Source organism: Coturnix japonica, chromosome Z (assembly GCF_054131305.1).
Source record: "Coturnix japonica strain WE chromosome Z, WE-NBRP24, whole genome shotgun sequence".
Lineage (NCBI taxonomy): Eukaryota > Metazoa > Chordata > Aves > Galliformes > Phasianidae > Coturnix > Coturnix japonica.
In genome coordinates this window covers 67,432,834-67,451,832 of record NC_140702.1, presented here as the reverse complement: position 1 = coordinate 67,451,832, position 18,999 = coordinate 67,432,834, and the positions used below count along the sequence as shown (strand labels likewise).

Genomic DNA, 18,999 nt, shown 5'->3' with positions numbered 1-18,999 from the left:
CAAGACAGGACTGAAATAGTTACACATCCAGAAGCTTAAGCATAATCAATTTAAACTCTTCCCAGAGTAAGAAGTGTGGGGGGAAAAAGGTACAGAGTAAAGAACTGGAGGAGTATAGGACAGAGGGGAAAGAAAAGATTTGGTCAGAGCACAAGGGACACAACGAGGAAGGCAGGATTTGGGGAGAGGCAATGGTTGAACTGTGTGGAATTTAAAGGTGTGGATGAGTGGTTTCACTGTTTAGGAAAGCAGGAAGAAAAAAAGGAGAGGAGCATTTAGCAAGGTGGAGAGAACAGGAGACCACCACTAGGACTGTGCCAAGGATGGAGGTACAAGGTTACAAAGAAGTTGGAGATGACTCTTTAAGTCTACGGAAAGCTGGAGCTACTTGACAAATTGCACCTGATGACCTCTTCTCATCTCCTAATCAGATATGGAGAAAGGAACAAAAAGGTTGTCTATGGAGCATGCTTTGTTTTCACATGTGACATTAGAAAGAGGGTGTGGGGAATGCTTATGTATTTTAGAAATGAAGAAATTCTGTTTTTCCTTCTGAAAAGTTTCCCAAAGGAGACTACGACTGTTTTGCACAGTACCAGAATGCAGTGTCTAATTTCCATGAATGATGCAATAAATACCTACTCTCAGCACAAGCTATTCAGCCATGATTCAGGCAGTAATTAAAGCTCTTTGAAGGATAGCTATGTTTAACAACTGCAGAAATGGGATCAGACTGTCCAATTACTGTGACTTTACAACTTTTACAATAAAATCTTGTCTCTGTAAGTATGTGGCATCTCTAAAAACAGCTTTCAGAGAGACCTGCTTTACCGAGCATAGCTGTCAAGTGGAACAGGAAAAAAGCTATGCGAAAAGTTTGAGGTTTGAAAGACAAGGAGGAGAGGTGCCAGAAGGCCTTCCACATGCAGCAGAGCAAAAAGGCTGCAATTGGTATGGCCTGTGGCCATTCCTGAAGAGGCCACCCCCTCACTGCTTCCAGAGGTGAAGTCAGGGAACAGGCAAAGCTCCCTCATAGTCCCAGCCAGGGCTTGCAAGACCCAGAAGCTGTGCCACACAACTGCCCTACCACCTGCACAGTAGCTTCATTCCTATTTCTAAAAGCTCTCCATGAAGCAGCAGTGCTGGCTTAAGAGGCTGATGCCACTGGATGCTAGATTTGAAGAATGTTTAGGGTTGTAGGCTCCCTGGATGTTCCTCTCTTCATGCTCACTTCAAGTCTTGCTTTCAAGAACACCAGGGTATCCTCACCTGACAAGGACCCTGCTATTGCCAGGACACATGATACTGATGACATCCTGTTTTCTGCTGCAACAAACTAAAGTTTGCATGTTTGCGTGAGCTCTGAGCTCCTTCAAAAGCTCAGAGAAACGACAAGGAGTCTCCAGGATCCTGACAGCATCCTCTGGATGTAAGGATAGCAGTTAAAAAACAAGGACTGCACTGAACTCCTACACAACACAAATCCCCTCCCTTTGAGAAAGTGTGTGCTGCTCTACTTGCCAGAGCCATGGTCTGCTGACAGAGCATTTTAACCCAACACCCAATAAGCAGTCAGTAACCTTTCCTGGTTAAGAGCTGAGTGAGCAGCACAGAAAAGACAAAGGGAGAGCCCACATCACTGAACAGTCAGAATAAATTCAGTTAACTGTCAGGTGCATGCTAAAGGCTCATCATTAATAAATCAAACACAGAAAAAAACCTGCATCATCCCATCTTGTCTGCGGATGCTGTGGTCTCTTCTGGAGCCAGCTGACACTAACTACATGAAGCTCTACTTGCTTTCCTTGCCTACTACACAGAAACCTCATCTAACTATAGAAACATTAGAAGGAATGATGAAAACAGTCACAAATGGGAGAGCATTTCTCGCAGAGAGCCGGAGGAGCCAGTGGAAGCTTGAGGACACAGGGCTTTGTCAGCCAGAAAATGAAGCATCATCATCCCAGTGTTGTTTTTGGCAGAGGTGCCAGCACTGGAGTGGGCAGCCTTGTCACCTCAGCTGACGTCAGGAAAAAAGTGCAAATCACTTTTAAAGCCAGGTCTGCGTTTGCTTCATAGAAAGCTGAGATGAGAGCAATATGTACCGTGAAATGAGACCTCTGAACAAACCAGGGTCTTATTACTGCCGTGGTGTTGCCTGTCGTGGTTAGGTTTTGCCAGACAGGGTAGTTTTTATTCTAATCACTACTTCAATTACCGTGTTTTTCTCTCGTTCTATCAGAGAGACTATGTAATTTGCTTAATTAGTTTTACCTCATGAGCTACTGCTAGTGAAATAAGCAGGACATGATGTGAGCTGCCTCTTATATTTGTGACAGATTATGGTGGGTCAGGGAAGTGCAAAAAAGAGAATCTGCAATTTGTAGTTCTGGTCTTCTGCCTCAAGCACAAAATCCCCATTCAGATACTTAGGCAAATTTTGATTGCAAAGTGAAATAACTGCACAGAAGAACTTCAGGATTAGCTTACTTTTCTGGATTATCAAATCTGTAGATGCTGTAAAAATTCAGAGGCCAAAGTGTTCACAGAAATTATTACCCATCAGAATAACTCACAGCCTCCTCCTTTTGATTTTTGACCTGAAGACATATTAGTAGTTGTGTGCAAAACAAGATGTGAGTGGGTGCACGTCTATGAGCTGGCGAGGAACCCAGGTACCCAGGGATATGTTACAGGAGAGGCACATGTACAATTGCAGAGGGCTGGGAAGGCCAGTAAAGCCATGAGCAGACTGCAGTGACAGAAAGATTAGGACTGTTATGTGTAAATAACACCATGTCACGCACATATTAATTTGCCCATGCTGTGCTCCTGGGCTTTGCTGACTGGTACCTTTCTTACATTCAACTCATCCACCTGCACATACTGTCCTGCCCAGAGATCTCCATTGAATCCCACTGAATTTCTCTTCTCCAATTTCTCGTAATGGATTTACTAATTACTGGAACTGGTGTCAGCCACAGCATCTCAGGCACCCCATCAATATTGCCCCTCTACTTCTCCTCTAACTAATCTACAATAACATGCCTGTCACAACCATTTTCCTGCCCTCATCTTTGCTACTCTGTCTGCAGACAGCCTTACTGCCCTTAATGTGATGCAGCTGTTCACCCTCTCATCCCTTTTGAAAAAGCCTTGAGATATCCTGCAGGAAGGATGTTGCAATAAATCTGCATATGCAATTTCTCTTACAAATGGAAAGAGTAATATCACACAAAATAATGTTTAAATAAATTCCCCTCAGTCCCAGGAGACCTCCAAGTGGTAGGCTACGCTTCTGTCTTCATGAAGAAAATCAATAGCTCTGCTATACTGCCACTGCTCTCTGGCTTCCACATTATTCATCCCTCTCCCTACAAAGTACAGACCATGTTCAAGGAAATAGGTGCTCCCAAGGAAGGAAAATGGCTTTGTGCACTTAAAGTAATGGTGTCACTTCAGGTCGCCACGCAAACAGTTACGTATATGTAAATCTGCAGTTTTGTCAATACAGCCAGAACCTCGGGACCTAGCTAAAGAGTTACAGCTTTTTTTTTAATGTTTCCCTAATTTACCTACAGAGCTCCTTCCCAGAAACAACAGCTGCTGTACCTAATTAACATTAATCGCCTTGTTACAGAAGAACAACTGGGAATAGTACAGTACTTGAGGTACTGACAAAAAGATACACTAATGGCATTGATTTGTCCAGTCTACTACAAACTTCCCTTATTATTCTGCTTTCTGCATGAAACATTTAGAAGTCACAAGCTGGGAAGCAGACTGGGAAGAGATAATGCAGAAAAGGAGCCAAGGTTTCATGCAGGTACCGAGCCATTCAGACTGCAGAAGCTGCCTGATACCTGATCCATATGGGACAGCATCTCCCAGCGCCACTTTTTCATCTTGATCTGTGGCAAAAGCAGCTCTCGAAGGAGGTCTCTGAGGGAGGCATCCTTTTAAACAGCATTGGGACCAATTACTCCACTGTGTGCTTTGTGGCTCTTCAAGAGAGCTGCTTTAAAACAAGCTCTGAGTTCCCACACAACTCTAAGAAGGTGGTTAAATGACTACACAAATTGAAAGATCAGTTTCAGGAGCAACATGGAGAATTCAAGGTAGCCTGTCCTTTACAGGGACGAGAGACCATCTGCAAAGTTTCAACCAGAAATGCACCAATTTTGTTATGCTGAACCCTGAGGGCTTTGCAGTTCTCAACTCATTAACTGATATTCCCAGTACTCCACCTCCCTGACAGTACAGCAATTTACTATCTGCCATGAATGTGCAGCAGCAAGCTAAAGGCAGGAGACAGTGCCACAGCTTGTGCCGTCATCCTCTGGCCCCCAAAGGATTATTTTTTCTGTTCACCCTAGTCTCTACAAAGATGGGGCCCAGTCATAAATAAGATTCTTAGTTTTCTACAAGTCAAGCACACCAGAGAACAACATGCTGTATGCCCCTGGGACAAGTTCTTTGTTGCTGCTCACCAAAGTTGCTTGCTGTAAGTGAACATTCCAGTTACCTGTTTGTGGTGTGGGAGACACTTGTTACAAACAGGAATCAATTCAGTAGCATAGGTGAAGTAATTTGGTGCTTGGAAATGGACACACCTAACTGGTGTCTCTGTGCAGAATCAATGTCCCCAGTGTGGGGACATACTGTGGAAGCCAATATAAATGAAATCCTCTTGCTGCCAATAGATAAAACCTCAGGACATTTGTGCACAGAGAAGTCCATGCGCAGAGTGATGAGCAACAGTAGGGATGGAGCATGTTTCCACAGGACATGGTTTTACACAGCTACTGCCCATGTCTTCACACACGATGCTCCAGCTCTGGGTACCAATGGGTTCCCTTTTCCCAATCAACAGCAAGCCTCTCAGCTTTAGCAAGATCAGCAACAATTTCGTGTAAAACTCAAGGACAATCCCTCTCAAAATCTAACATGGAGAGATGAGACTGATAGAGAAACAGACAAAAGAGCATCAGTAGTTTATCAGGGGATCTCATTTCTCTTGGAGGGTGAGCACTATGGTTATACATCAGAGAACAGTATTTTCTACTTCCCTCACTTCATGCTCAGCCACCTGCATGGCTCAGGCTCCACTGTGGCTGCTCAGCTGCTCTCGTCTCCTTGTCATCCAGAAAACCAAAAGGCCAAGCTGGGCTGACTCAAGAAGCTTTTACACTCTCCCTAGCAACACATCCAGGCTTCAGGCATGCAAAGCTTCCTTTCCTGCAGTATCTGGATGGAAGATGATCTGCTCTGATGTGTGCAATGTCTCTTGGAGAAAAAAGCAACATCCTACGATGCTACTGGCTGGAGAAAAGTGTTCATAGCCTATTAATTCATGAAACAGCTCTTTTCAGTGCTACGACAGCTCCTTGAAGAAAAGCAAGCTTCTGTTCAGGTTGGTAGACTATAATGGAGTGAAAGCAGCTTATATGAAAGGCAGCTTTGTGTCACCTATTTCTCCTTATGGGGCTGGCTAGTATCAGACACTCTGGTTTTTGGTACTGTGATAGATACTAGTATGAGATTTAAACTGGGAGGGCAACAAAACCATAGCTGGGTGTTACCCTGTCTGTTACAGCCATCTCCCTCCAGCCCACTAGGAGCATGGCCACGTATCACACCTTTGAGCACTGCAGTTCTCCTTCCCTCTGCGATGGCTGAGATCATAGAAAGCCAGCATGGAAGCTACCCTGCATACTAGTCACGGCCACTGAGTAAGAGAAGGAAACAAGTCTCAGAGGGACAAAGGCTGCTATGAGTAACTCCGTCTGTCTGCCTCTCTCTCATATGTTCAACTGCAGACAGGGATGTGGGGGATTTACTATCACACTCCCAGGATGTGCTGATAAAGATGGCACTGCCGCAGTCCCTCATCAGTGCTGTAGCCTGTGCTGCAACCAATTACCACACTGCTTATTTTGTTTTAATATAAAGTGTCACACTGACGGCTAGGTAAGTCAGACAGACTGTCTGGATCGGGATTTTAGAACAAAAAAGTGAAATAAAAAATGCAAAACAGAAAAGCAGATGGTGTAAGCTTCATTAAAATAGTATGTCATCTTCTGATATCCCATGGGGATCTGTTGCTTTCCAGTGGGTATGGAGCCCCCGAGATTTACACTTGGGGATTATTCTCCCTCTCTCCTTATCACAACTCTCTTCTGTTTTCAAAAGGCTTGCGGTACGCGCTCCATCTGGATATGCCTCCTAATAAGGATGTGCTGGAGACATCTCCTAAGCACTAATGGGCACCCAGCCCCCCACAGTGCTGTTGGGAGCCTCCATGTCAAGTAATTTGCAAGCAAGAAGCAGGCCAAGTCCTGAAGTCTCAAAAGAAAGACAAAGCAGGAGTGTTAGGAAAGTAAGAAATACATAATTAATATGGGTATAATACACGATGAGATACATGAACCGGATATTACTTCCCCTTGATGTGAAGTTCTATTTTCCGATACAGTACCAGAAGCAACCTAAATGTCTTCCTGCTCCATTTACAAGCCAGGTATAATGTTTAAGAAATCAATAAAAACAAAAGCCATCTGTGAAAATTTACCCATGTCTAACTGACCCCCAAACAATTGCGTGGCAATGAAATGTATTTACTAATACAGCAGAAAAACAGCCACAGCAGCAGGAGTTTGCAGCAAAGCACGCTCTTTCTGTCACACTTTAATCACTGTGGGCTGTAGAAGCAAAACTTGCATTCATGCTGGGCTGGTATTTAATTGAGCTCATTTGAACCATGCTTCCAGTAAGCACATATGACAGATTTATATATAAATCTTCACAGAGTATAAAATGACATTTATTAACCTTCCATCAGAGCATTTGACATTTGAACAATTGATTCTGATTTAACACTGTAAAGGGCCACTATCCATACGGAAAACTTGCGATAGGATTAAAACCCTAGTCACTACCATCCCCAACAATAGCTCTGACAGGTAAGCTACTAAATATTTACTACCTTAACTTTGCCTAGGCTTAAAGGGATTAAAAAACAATCAAAATCCTGATGAGTTTAATGTAGAAAAGACTAAGGACTGAGTTAGAAGAAAAAGAGCCAAAGCAGGGAGACGTGAGCCATTAAATTGCTTGAAAACTGCAAAGGTTGGGTGCATTTTAAGAATTACAGCAGTGGGAGCTGATGTGGATTAAAGGCATATTGCACTGGATGCAGACAATGCCATCAGTCTCGTTTTGCCCCAGGTAACCTTGCCCTCATCAGAGTATGGCTAAGGACAGAAAGCCAATCCAAATACCATTAAGTATGTGTTCACCTAATTAAAGAGGCACAGTGTATCCACAGGCAGACAGAGTTTTCTGAGCAGACTTTTCTCAGGAGCCCAGGCAGGAACATGTTCATCAGCCCTGTCAGATAATTCCTCCTAAGCTGGTAGATCTCACCCACAGTGTGGTCAGCACTGAATATTCACTGGGCAGCAGCACTAGCAGGACCTACAGGCAGCACTCCTCTGTAACGCTGCAAAGCTCTCACATAATACAAGTTCTGGGGGTTTTCTCTTTCTGTTATTCCCAGAAGAAACCAAGTGAAGCTGTTCTTACTTCAGTGGTTAAGCATGCTTCAGTTTTCAGATGTAACACAGCCCTCACAACTTAACACCAACTTTTCCAGTGCTGACACCATCTGCGTCAACTATTTTTTTTGTTCCTGATATTTACTCCCTGGAAGATTCATCTAAGGCAAGCAGATCTTTCTTTCTGTCCTGATTTTACTAAGTTCAATATGGCAAATTATTTTAGCTTTCTGTTCTATGACAGGCTTTCCAGATCCTTCATCTTACATCGTTCTCATCTCCACCTAGCCCATCCTGGATTCTTGCTGTTATACAGAACTTCATGTATCTTACACAGGTGAGACATTGCTACACCTTAATCTACTGGAAAAAATGGATTCATACTCATCTAATACCTACCCTTGCCACTTTGCTAGTGGCTAATTAATCAGTGGCCAAATAGAATACAATTTTCTTTATATGGTAATGCAAAAAATTCTAGCAGAAGAATGAATCTCTCTGCTGTACCCAGTGTTTGGAAAAAAGCTGGCAAATGCTGCAGAAGTGTGACTACTTCATGTATTAGTCCATTTTAATAACTTGCAATGTCTTGCAATGATGCCACAATTTCTTATTCACTTCCAGTTGGTAAATTCTAAAGCAGATTGTGTTTCTCATGTTTTTCTCACTTCTATTACTGCAGTTTTCATGTTTTTTCTCTCTGTTATTTCTGAGACTTTGTTGTACTGATGTCTCTCAGCTTTCTGAGCCAACTTCTAGTTTATGTGCCCTTGTCATTAATGGACTTAGAAATGAAATGACTGTTGAAGAAGTCCATTAACAATCTCTTTTTCTTCTGATACCTTCTCCTTCAACAATACCTGATGAATAATAATTCCTACAGTTCTCAATTCACTGGCTTTGCACAAGCACTTAGTTTATAAAGCTGAGGTCAGTTACAGACCTATTTTTAATTACCTTTACATTTACTCTGCATGAATAGAACTTGTTATCTCTGAATCCAAATCTATTTTTGATCATCAGATCTTCTATTATGTCCTCATTCATTACCAAAACCAAGTCTAAACCAGCACCATTTTCAGCACATTAGCAGAAGTACACTTTTATTGCCTAGAAATGCAAGAATACCTCAGACCTACCAATAATAGTATTAATTGCTCTCCAACCTGATTCCTGATGTTAAATTATCCCAAACAAATATCACAGTAGTAATTATCTCTCTAATAACAATACAGAATCCTTCTAGCAATGAAAAAGGATCGTAGTGGCATATGTCATGCTGGCAGTGATCATCTTTTACCAAACTGTGAGTTGAACTCTCATTAACACACACTGCTGTTTTCTTGCCTTTTCCTAAAAAGCAGCTGTCGTTTTTGGAGTACTCCTGACAGTTACTGCAGGAAAGACTTGCTGTCACAATGCACTTTTTCATATCCTCAATCAGTACTTCAAGATCTTCCACTTTGCTGCATTACCTTGCTGTGTACATCCAATTTTCTGTCCTCTCCTCTCTAGTCACTCAATCAGCAAGGTCATTATTCAGCTACTTTATTTTCCTTTGCTGTCTGTATGCCTACTCTGTGAAACCCCTTTATGCACTACCATGACCAATTTGTCTGACTGTTCAATTGCCCATATACTTCACGGGAGCTTTGAGACTCTGCAAATGCAAACCAGGCTTTTCCTGCTGTTTCTTTTAAGGCTCCTCTTACCAGTGAGGCCAACACCATTGTTTGCAGTGGTAGGTCCTTGAGTAAAACCTATTTACTTGACAAAAATCTCTTCATAACCATATAAAAATGTGCACCTAAGAGGAAATTTTCTAGGCTTAGATTATACATACATACATATATAAATATATATTTAAATCTGAGCAAAAAGCATACCAATCTTCTGACCTGTCCTTTGTCAGGATCTTGAATCTGTATGACATAACAGTGGTTAAGGCTTTGGAAATAAGATGGCCATGTGTGGATTGCTGTCCTGTTGTAAGAACTAGCCTTGTATTGTGGTAATAAATGGTACTGCTTCCAGAACTACAGAAATACTGCAGAGAAATAGCAGTGAACTATTACAAATCTATAATTCCTCCATCTCACAATAGCACAGCTCTGTCTTCTCCTGATAATGGACCAAGTGTCTTATCCTTTCCCTTTTGTTTGTAGTTATATTTTATTTTTATAGCTCTTCTATATTCATCCTTTTTTTTTTCTTTTTCTTTCTTTCTTTCTTTCTTTCTTTCTTTCTTTCTTTCTTTCTTTCTTTCTTTCTTTCTTTCTTTCTTTCTTTTTTTTTCTTTTTTTTTTTTCTTTTTCTGGACAATGTGATAAGATTCTGTAGGTTTGAAAAAATATACCTTCTTTTCAAAGAAGATTTATACCACATCCCAAGACAGAAAGTCCTTGAATGTTTATAGATCGGTTCCCTGAGCAGTAGAATCACACTGATAAACTGCTCTGTGAGTTTTCTGAGCTGAGCTGGCACGTACAGCTATATGAGTGGAGATCTGTACATGATCTCACTAGTACACCACTGTATTTCAGTCATTGGATTAAGCCTTTTCATACTCCAACAGCAAAGACTCACCTAATTTCACTTGGAGTGGGGACGGCTTATAGTTCATGGCTACAGTCTCTCCCTCTCTTGTATCACAATCTCTGTCCGAAATAGATGCAGCGGTTGGATCCTGTTGAGACAAAAAATGAAACAAAACAGAATGGTTTACAGAATCACAGAATCACAGAATTATCAAGGTTGGAAAAGACCTAGAAGATCATCTAGTCCAACCATTACCAATACTTCCCAGCTAAATCATATTCATCAACACAACATCCAAATGTTTAGCTACAGATTATGCAGTCACTTCTCTAACTGGCTGTTATACATGTCCAGATGTAGTTGTGTCCATCAGAGACACGCCAGGGGCTCTCATGTTCCATCTGGACAGCCAAGCTCACTGAGCGTGTGTAGGTTCCATGCACCTTTCCTCCTCCTTTAAAATTAGGGCACCTCTCAGGCCATAGGGCTCTCATCACCAGTTGGTCAGCATGGGACACTCTTAGAGTCAAAAAGCCCTGGCATTCTGCAATGTCTGTTTTCTTTTCTGAGCCCTTGAAAACAGGGGAACCCTGCATCTGGAGTTCCCATTACTGATCTATTTCTACCTTTATAAGCAGAGAATTCAGAGGAAAGAGGAGTGTAACTAGAGAGTATCTCCTCATCTGCCTTTGGGATGCATTGAGGAACTTTCTCAGAGGAGGACACACCTTCCTCCTACTAATACACTCTGTCTTCTTGGGACCTGGAGCTGATGGATTCTGATGTCTCTGATGGTGATATGGAGCCCACAGAGATGGATCCACTTCTGGAGGGATAAGTGATGGAGGATGGCTCCACCACCATCATAGCTGGGCAGGCATTACCATGGTGTGCCTGTTGTCAGACATACCTGTGTCCATTGTGGTGCATCAGGGGCTCTGCAGCTCCCCTGAAACATCCAGCTCATTTTCACCACTGAGAATCCCACCATTTCACCATCAGCTGGGAAGAGTTCTATCTCCATCAGCTCCTATGACCCTATGACAGGTCAGTGGTGGCCAGTGCCAGGACAAGAGTTAATGAACACAAACTGGAAGACAGGAGGTTCCTTCTGACCATCAGAAAGTACTTTCTGTGCCGTGCTGGTGGTGGAGCACTAGCACAGGCTGCCCAGAGAGGCTGTGGACTATCCTCCCTGGATATATCCATAAGCCATCTAGATATGGTCATGAACACCCTACTCTGGGTGTCTCTACTTGAGCAGAGGTTGGGCCAGATGGACACAGAGGTCCCTGCTAACTTCAGCTACTCTGTGATGCTCTCATTCTGTGAACCAGTGCCTCTTCCCCACCACAGCCTTCCTTCTCTTTGCTTTTTAAGATGCCTCAGCCCTGTTTACTACACTTCGTTTATTAGATAAAATGTGGTTCTTGAATTAGGCTTCATCTAAATAGAAACTCATCATATGACATACATTTTATTAAAACTCTGCTGCCTCACACTATTCAGCACTTTCTTTGACAGTACTTAAAATGGATGGTGCTTACAGGACTTGGACTCTGCATTCAATGACACAAAATACCACCAAAACTTCCCTTAAAATGCAGCCACTGCCAGGAGGAGTGTAGTTGCAGCTTAATGATTCAGTGAAAAAGGTCAGAGTAAGTTGTAAACAACCAAGCCAGGCTCCAAGAGAACACAATTAGACAAGAATGATGAATTACATCGATCTTAGGTTAAAAATTCTGCTTTTATGAAAAATACAAGATCTTTAATAACCACACCGAATGACAAAATACAGTAGCTGAAGGACAAAAATAAAACAGTTTAAATTAAATTAAGATAAAAGTGGCAGACAGAAGAAGAAAAATATCCAGATTTTGTAAATGAAATTATGAGCTGTATCTAGTTCCTGTCGCTCAAGGAACCTTGAGATCCTGGATGACAGATTGCAGAAGACCATAATAACAGATTCCTTAGCTGGGAAGAGACAATGGATGGGACGCCTGGGAGAAGTCTCAATAATCCTGAGCAGGATAAGGTGAAAAGTGATCAGCCAGCTTTTATTTAGTAGAATAGGATATCAACTAGTATTTAACAGGCGGCAGCTCAAAACAAACTCAGTATTCCATGTAATAGCTGATGGGTTGCTGTCAATACTAAAAAGGGCTCAGAAAAAGGTGAGATAGATGAATGGAAGGAATAACCTTCGAGGGCTGTCAAATTCAGCAGCACTGCTGCCGGCCTAGTCTGCCCCACGGGTACAGACTGCTGGAGGAAGTAAAGCAGGGAGGCAACACTGGGGGCTCAGCCCTTCTTGTTCTTATGGGGACATGACAAAAGGGTAGGTAAGACTTTATTTTCTGGCTTGAAACCTGGTTTATGAGCCTGAGCAACCACAGCTGTGGTGCATGACCAGGCCCACTCCCACCAGACCTCAGTGCCAGGAAAGGTTATGGAATAGGTATCTTGAGGGAGATTACACAGCATGTGTGGGACAGCTGGGGGGAATCGGGCCCAGCCAACATAGGTCTATGACCCATAGGTCTAGGTGACCCATCTGGTGAACGATATTTCTGTAGGAAATCTGTGTGGAGAAACGTTTGCATCACTGGTTTAGCCTTACACTACAAGCACACTGAGATTCACTTTGTGCTTTCCCTGATGGAATTCACCTTGTGATTTTATGCTTTTCTACAGGCCTTCCTTAGATGAGGTGCTTCATTTCCTTCCGCCACAGTCAACACCTCTAACATCTTGCAAGCTTGACAAACCTCTGCCTTCCACCTGATGACTCCTTTGGGACCTCAGTGCATGAGGATGGGAATCGGTACATGCAGTTTCTGTGGCTATGAGCTGCCCTAGTGAGCAGAGATGGTTACTGAGGTGTCTCCATGTACCCACCCTTCCCAACCCTTGACATAAGTCACTTCTGCAGTTCTACATTCTGTTCTCCATTGGAAATTGTCAGTAGGTGAATCGTGATGATCTGGCCACTCAGGAATGCCATCCATTTGCTTTGTGTCTCTTCAGTATTACAAGCCTGCTGTCTTCTACCCAACTTCAAGATATTGGAAGTCTTGGTACCAGTGCATGCATAACAGCTTATGAATGGATGCTTGCAGCCTAGCAGACTCCCGCTGTCTGATGCTGTCCATGTATAATACGTAGGCAAACAAGGCAAACAAATGCTAACAAGAAAGGACAGGCCCAAGTGTTCTGATTCTTTTCAACATCAGACACTGGATTCAAAAATTTGACTTAAGTTCCATGTATGGGAGACTGACTTCATGAGTATAAAATCAATCGAGAACCACATGGACTTAAAGGGCCTACATTCAGGTCACTAAGAAGTTTCTTTCACTCCCATTCCAGACTCCACAGAGGGAATGTATGGCAGAGATGTAACTTGCAGACCTCACAGAAGAGAACTTCATGCCCTGCTCTGTGTCCCTTAAGCTCTGACTTAAACATTCAGTGTAGAAGCCCATTATTTCAAGAAAGACATAATCTCCTCAGCACTCTTACAGATGAAAACTTAAAGGTACAGCCACCTGGAAATGCTAGAATAATGGGTTTATTTAGGAAAGAAAGAGGAAGACTGAGGAGTCAAATAGTAACTCTCTTCAGATACAAGAAAGGGCTGCTGCAGAGAAAAAAAACCACCTTGTTTCTCATGTTTCTGAACGAGAAACAACTGCTTTATGCTGCAGCAAAATTGCAAGGAAATATCAGGGAAAGGTGCAGAGGTAAGGCTAAGGAACTGTGCATTTGAATTGCAAAGTTGTGGAATTTCAATTACTGCAGAATTTTAAGCCCAGGTTTGAGGTAGATCTGTCAAATAGAAAGTCAACAGAACTGATGTGGTTTGAGAGCAGCTTAATCTGGATTTGGAGAAAGGCAGTAAGTTCTCCAAACTTTTTAGGTTCCTTTCAGCACTCCTTCCTAGCCACCTCAGATTGTTACATCTTGCTCAACTTCTTCATCTTTTTCCTTCTGTATGAGTCCAGATTCTAAAGAAGGGTTTGGAAAAGTTGTCTAGAGGATTCTCGCGTGTATGAAACATGGAATAGAAAAACTAGGAACTGTCTTCTTAAGTCAGACCAGAGGTCCAGGAATGTAAAAAAACACAACATGGTAAGAGTGGGTTACTATCACAGAATCAAAGAATTGTAAGGATTGGAAGGGACCTCTAGAGACCATTTAGACGAGCCTCCCCGCAAAGCTGGCCCCCTAAAGCAGGCTGCACAAGTAGGTGTCCAGGCAGGTCTTGAATATCTCCAGAGAAGGAGAATCCACAACCTCCCTGGGCAGCCTGTTCCAGTTCCATAGCTTTTACATCTCTAAATGACAGAATAAGCAATGGCAGACCTTGCATTTATGCAGAAGGGAATATAGGAGAGGATCAGCTTAGGAAAAACAAGCTATAGTGGTTATAGTGGCTCTGAGGCTTTGTAGTTTATCTGGCTTACAGTAGACAGCATTTGGGTGACAAAGCAACAGATGCTCCCCTGGTGCAGCAATCAATGGTGCTACAAAGCTGAACAAAACCAAAATACAAATACTCCAGCACTATTACTCAGGGCATCAGGGTGTGCTGCTGGGTCAAGGAACAAGGTGTGCAAATGCACAGCCTGTGTTTGTCCCATGCATGAGAGAAAAAACAGAAACCGTGGTGCTCTGTGCTTGGGTTAGAAAGTGTGTAAACTCCTTCAAACAGTGAAGTGTGATGCTGGTGCCAGGACACAGAGCTGAGCCTGGAGACCCCCAGCAGTCATCCATCCAGGCTGGGGAATGCAATGCTTCAGTGCACTCTGGCTGTTGCTCTTCAGCTTTTCTGGCACACATCCCGGATGGGATGACAAGAGCTGTAACGTCCTCAGGCTCTGACCTCTTTCCAGCTGCCCTTAGGATGCTTGGCACTGCTTCTAACCACTCTTCCCACATCCTTCTGAAGAGGAAAGGAACCTGCTTCTAACCCAGATGCATTAAGGCATAAAATCAGTTTATCCTGGGAAGAAGAAGTTATACAGACTTCCTTAGCCACTTCCAAGGGTCACTTCTCTCTGGGTGAGCCCGAGAAAAACATGCTTTTTTTAAGCCTGACATGCTGTAGGAGTTCACTTCGTGCTCACACAGTGACCGGAGCAGAAGGCTCCTATGACATCATGGTCACCACCTGTCACCCATGTGGGCACTTTCTGAACCTGAGGCAGTAACCACTGGTCTTACCAATAGCCACTCTGCACCTAGTGAAAATAAGTGGCATTTTGGTGACACGGAGACTGATGCACTAAAATAAACTCGGATAGTTACTGACTCACATTCAAAAAAGCAATAAGCAACAACTGTTTATTGACATTCTGCTAGCTCTGCCAATGCACCAGTCACAGCACTGCTGTCTTCTGAGCAGCAGCTGAATAAATCTTAGTTAAGAGTAACAAACAGGCCTTCAATATCCACTGCAGGATCCAGGTTTCCAACACAATTAGTTTACAATTATATACAGTACAAACCAGTAGCTAATCCATTTTTTTCCCAGCAACTTGAAAAGCCTGCAGTGTTAATATTGCTGCAAACCTCAAATCTTATTAACTAAACTAAGCCAGAACTACACTGCATTTATATTCCCCTCTGCACACCTGCAATAGGTGGAGCTCAATTCACCAGAAAGTAGCAGGAAGCTTAGGTCTTTATTTGTTTAAAATGGATCCAGGAGTGCCAGTCTGCTTTCCCTTGGCATGGTGATGAAAAGCTCTCTGAAAACCCTGGCCACAAAAGCACTGCCTGACCTCCACACTGAATCTGAACAAAATGCAACAAGCAGAATGTGTAAGCAGTGGAAAGTGAACAATAAGTTTCAAATGTCTGTTTTCCTAATCAGAAATGACATTTACAGCACAGGGAGGAACATCCCATTTTTTAGATGATGATGTATGACTAATTCTGGGAGTCTGCAGCATCAGAGGAAGCACCAACTCTTTAAGTAGACCAAATGCTTAGGGAAAGGAACTGGGGGACAAGGAAGAAAAATGGGAGTAATTACATGATCTCTGTTAGATTTCCCTCAGAGAAACCATCAGCACAAGCAGCCTCCAGTCTTTTCCTTTCCAACATGACAGAGTATATTTAACACTGTATTTCCCTCCAGGCTCTTCTCACACACAGGCACCAGCCATCCCTATTATCACATGCATTTATAGCTTTGATATCTTGCGCTAACTTTACATGACTTAAATTGGATCATTAACATTGCAAATCAGAGAAATGCCACATTGCACTCCACCGCCTGCAGCATTTGACAAGTGGATGATGTACAATAACTACTTAAAACCAGCTATTAACTTAGGTATGTTGCTTCAGTAATAAAACATTTTGTCCATAGAAAGGTTATATACAAGAGAGCATTACAACATATATACATCCACAGCTCTGAGAACCAACGAGGCACATGATTAAGGCACCACAAATACTTTGGTAGCTGACAGACAGCTAGGCTGTTCCAGCTGCATGTGGAAGATGAAACCAAAGCTTGCCTGTAGAAAACACTAAAAATGCTGTATGGTTCTGGTAGGTATTGCAGTGATGATAAATACTGACAAAAATGTCCCAGCACAATACAAGTGACAGAAGGAGAGCCCTGTTCAAGTGATGTAAGATCCCTCCAGCATCCTGGAGATGGGATAATCACCTCCATAGGCCATGGGCTGGATTCAGCATGGCAAATCCTGTGTCATAAGGCTTTTGGAGCCTCTGGCAGTAAGAACAATAGCAGGAAAAGGCTGGGTCGGCTCAACATCCGTACCTTTTACAGACCAAGGGCTCCAATCCACTGTTCAATGTCACAGTTATTACTAGCATACCTCCGGGGCCATCTGTTCTCCAGTTAGCAGTCAGGACATTTTTTCATAGAAAGGCAGCTGATTTTCACATGTTCAATTCCTACACATGTAAGATGAATGAGGTCTTGCTTTTTGCTCTGAAATACCACTGGCACTTTCAATCCATTTCCTTAATTTTTTTTTTTATTTTTTTTTTTTCCTGAGCTGCTTGATTGCTTCTCCTGTTCACTTCTCAGGCAATCGTTCTTTGTCCTGCCATGCTCTTGCCCCTTGTAAATCTCCTTTCCTGGAGGGCTGTGCATACTCCTTGCAGGATGTATTCACTGCACACCTACTCTGTGTTTGCCAGATCTACTCCCCTTCAATCCAAGATACCTCATGCAGGCTGCCTGCTGTATCAGAAGCTAAATTTGCACAACTCCACTATTCAGCCACTTCAGAAGCCTAAAAACCCAGGCTATTCCAGTGTGACCCAAACAGCGAACAGCTGCCCAAAGCTCACCCTCCAACACACATAGACAGCAGACAGGAGAAGATATCCGCAGTGACCGCAACCCTGTCCAGAGCAAGGGATTCTGCCAGCCCTTATGCACAGCTTGTACCTAGAATCAGAATAGTTTAGATTGGAAGGGGCCCCTTTAAGATCACCTAATTCCAAGCCCCCCACTAGACCAGGTTGCTTAAAGCCACATCCTGCCAGACAGGGGCCATCCATAGCCTCTCTGAGCAGCCTGTTCCAGTGTCTCACTGCTCTCATAGTAAAGAATTTCTTCCTATTATCTTGTCTAAATCTACTTTTTTTTTTCTTTAAAGCCATTTCCCCACATACTGTTGCTACGTGCCCTTATAAAAAGTCCCTCCCCAGCTTTCCTGCAGGGCCTCTCCAGGAAGGCTGCTATAGGATACCCCTGTAGCATTCTCTTCTCCAGTCTGAAGGCCCCAGCTCTCTCAGCCTGTCCCCATAGGGGAGTTGCTCCAGCCCTCTGATCATCATTGTGGCCATCATCACAGTGGATCATCTGGACCCACTGCAACAGCTCTATGTCCTTCTTGTGTTGGGGTCAGTAGAACTAGATGCAGTACTCCAGGTTGGGTATGAGAGCAGAGGGGCAGAATCACCTCCCTCAACCTGCTGGTCACATTTCTCTTGATGCAGTCCAGGATACGGTTGGCCCTCTGGGCTGCAAGCACACATTGCCAGCTCATATTGAGTCTTTTATCAACCAACATGCCCCAAACCCTTCTCCTCAGGGCTGCTCTCAAGCCATTCTCTGCCCAACCTGTATTTGTGCCTGACCCAGGTGCAGGATCTTGCACTTGGCCTTGTTGAACTTCATGAGGTTGGCATGGGCCCACCTCTCCAGCATGCCCAGGTCCCTCTGGATGGCATCTCTTCCCTCTATCATGTCAGCTGTGCCACTCAGCTTGGTGTCATCTGCAAACTTGCTGACAGTGCACTCAATCCATCTGGTTGGAAGGACTACTCTTGTTTTTACCTCACCATGCTTTTTTTCAAAGCCTTCACCACAATGCCCTGAGAACAGCCCAAGAGGTCACTTGCCTTGCCGGAAAAGGCAGATCCTAGCATGAAAAACTTGCTGTTTTCTTTCAGCTAGCACAGAAAACAAAGCTGCCAAGAAGAGTGCTTAGCAGCCTTTTTCTCTTCAGCACAGTGCTTTGAATTTGTCCCAAGAGATGGAGAGTTCAATCATCAGATTTCCATATTTATAAGGAGAGAGTTTCTGTTTAGCCAAGCCTGTGACAGAAATAACCCTACAAACAGGAGCAGCAACAGCAGCACAGCAGTCTGAGGGGTGGAGATGTGAAAGCCAAGGCAGATCTCCGGAAGCTCTACCTCAGTGCGGCTCTCCAGTCACACACAAGAAGTTCCAAAGGCACAAAACATTTTGGCTTCTAAAATAAGAGCCCACCTCACCCCCACGCCTGTGTCTCTGCTACTGAATAGCAGCTGAGGAATACAGATTCTCCTCTGATCAAGTGCTGTTTGGCTCAGCTTTCCCCTGATACTTGTATTAGAAGCATACTCCTTACGTGACTAACCA

General features: G+C 43.4%; 1 protein-coding gene across 4 annotated transcripts in view; it reads right to left on the bottom strand.

Moving 5' to 3' along the window:
* The window catches only part of FAM219A (family with sequence similarity 219 member A), an 89,763-nt gene that overhangs the window by 36,044 nt on the left and 34,720 nt on the right, over window positions 1-18,999 (bottom strand). For all 4 annotated transcript variants that reach the window (XM_015848297.3, XM_015848298.3, XM_015848300.3 and 1 more), the window contains exon 2: window positions 10,143-10,242. In XM_015848297.3, coding sequence (XP_015703783.1) covers window positions 10,143-10,242 — 100 coding nt within the window. The remainder of the gene's footprint in view (window positions 1-10,142; window positions 10,243-18,999) is intronic.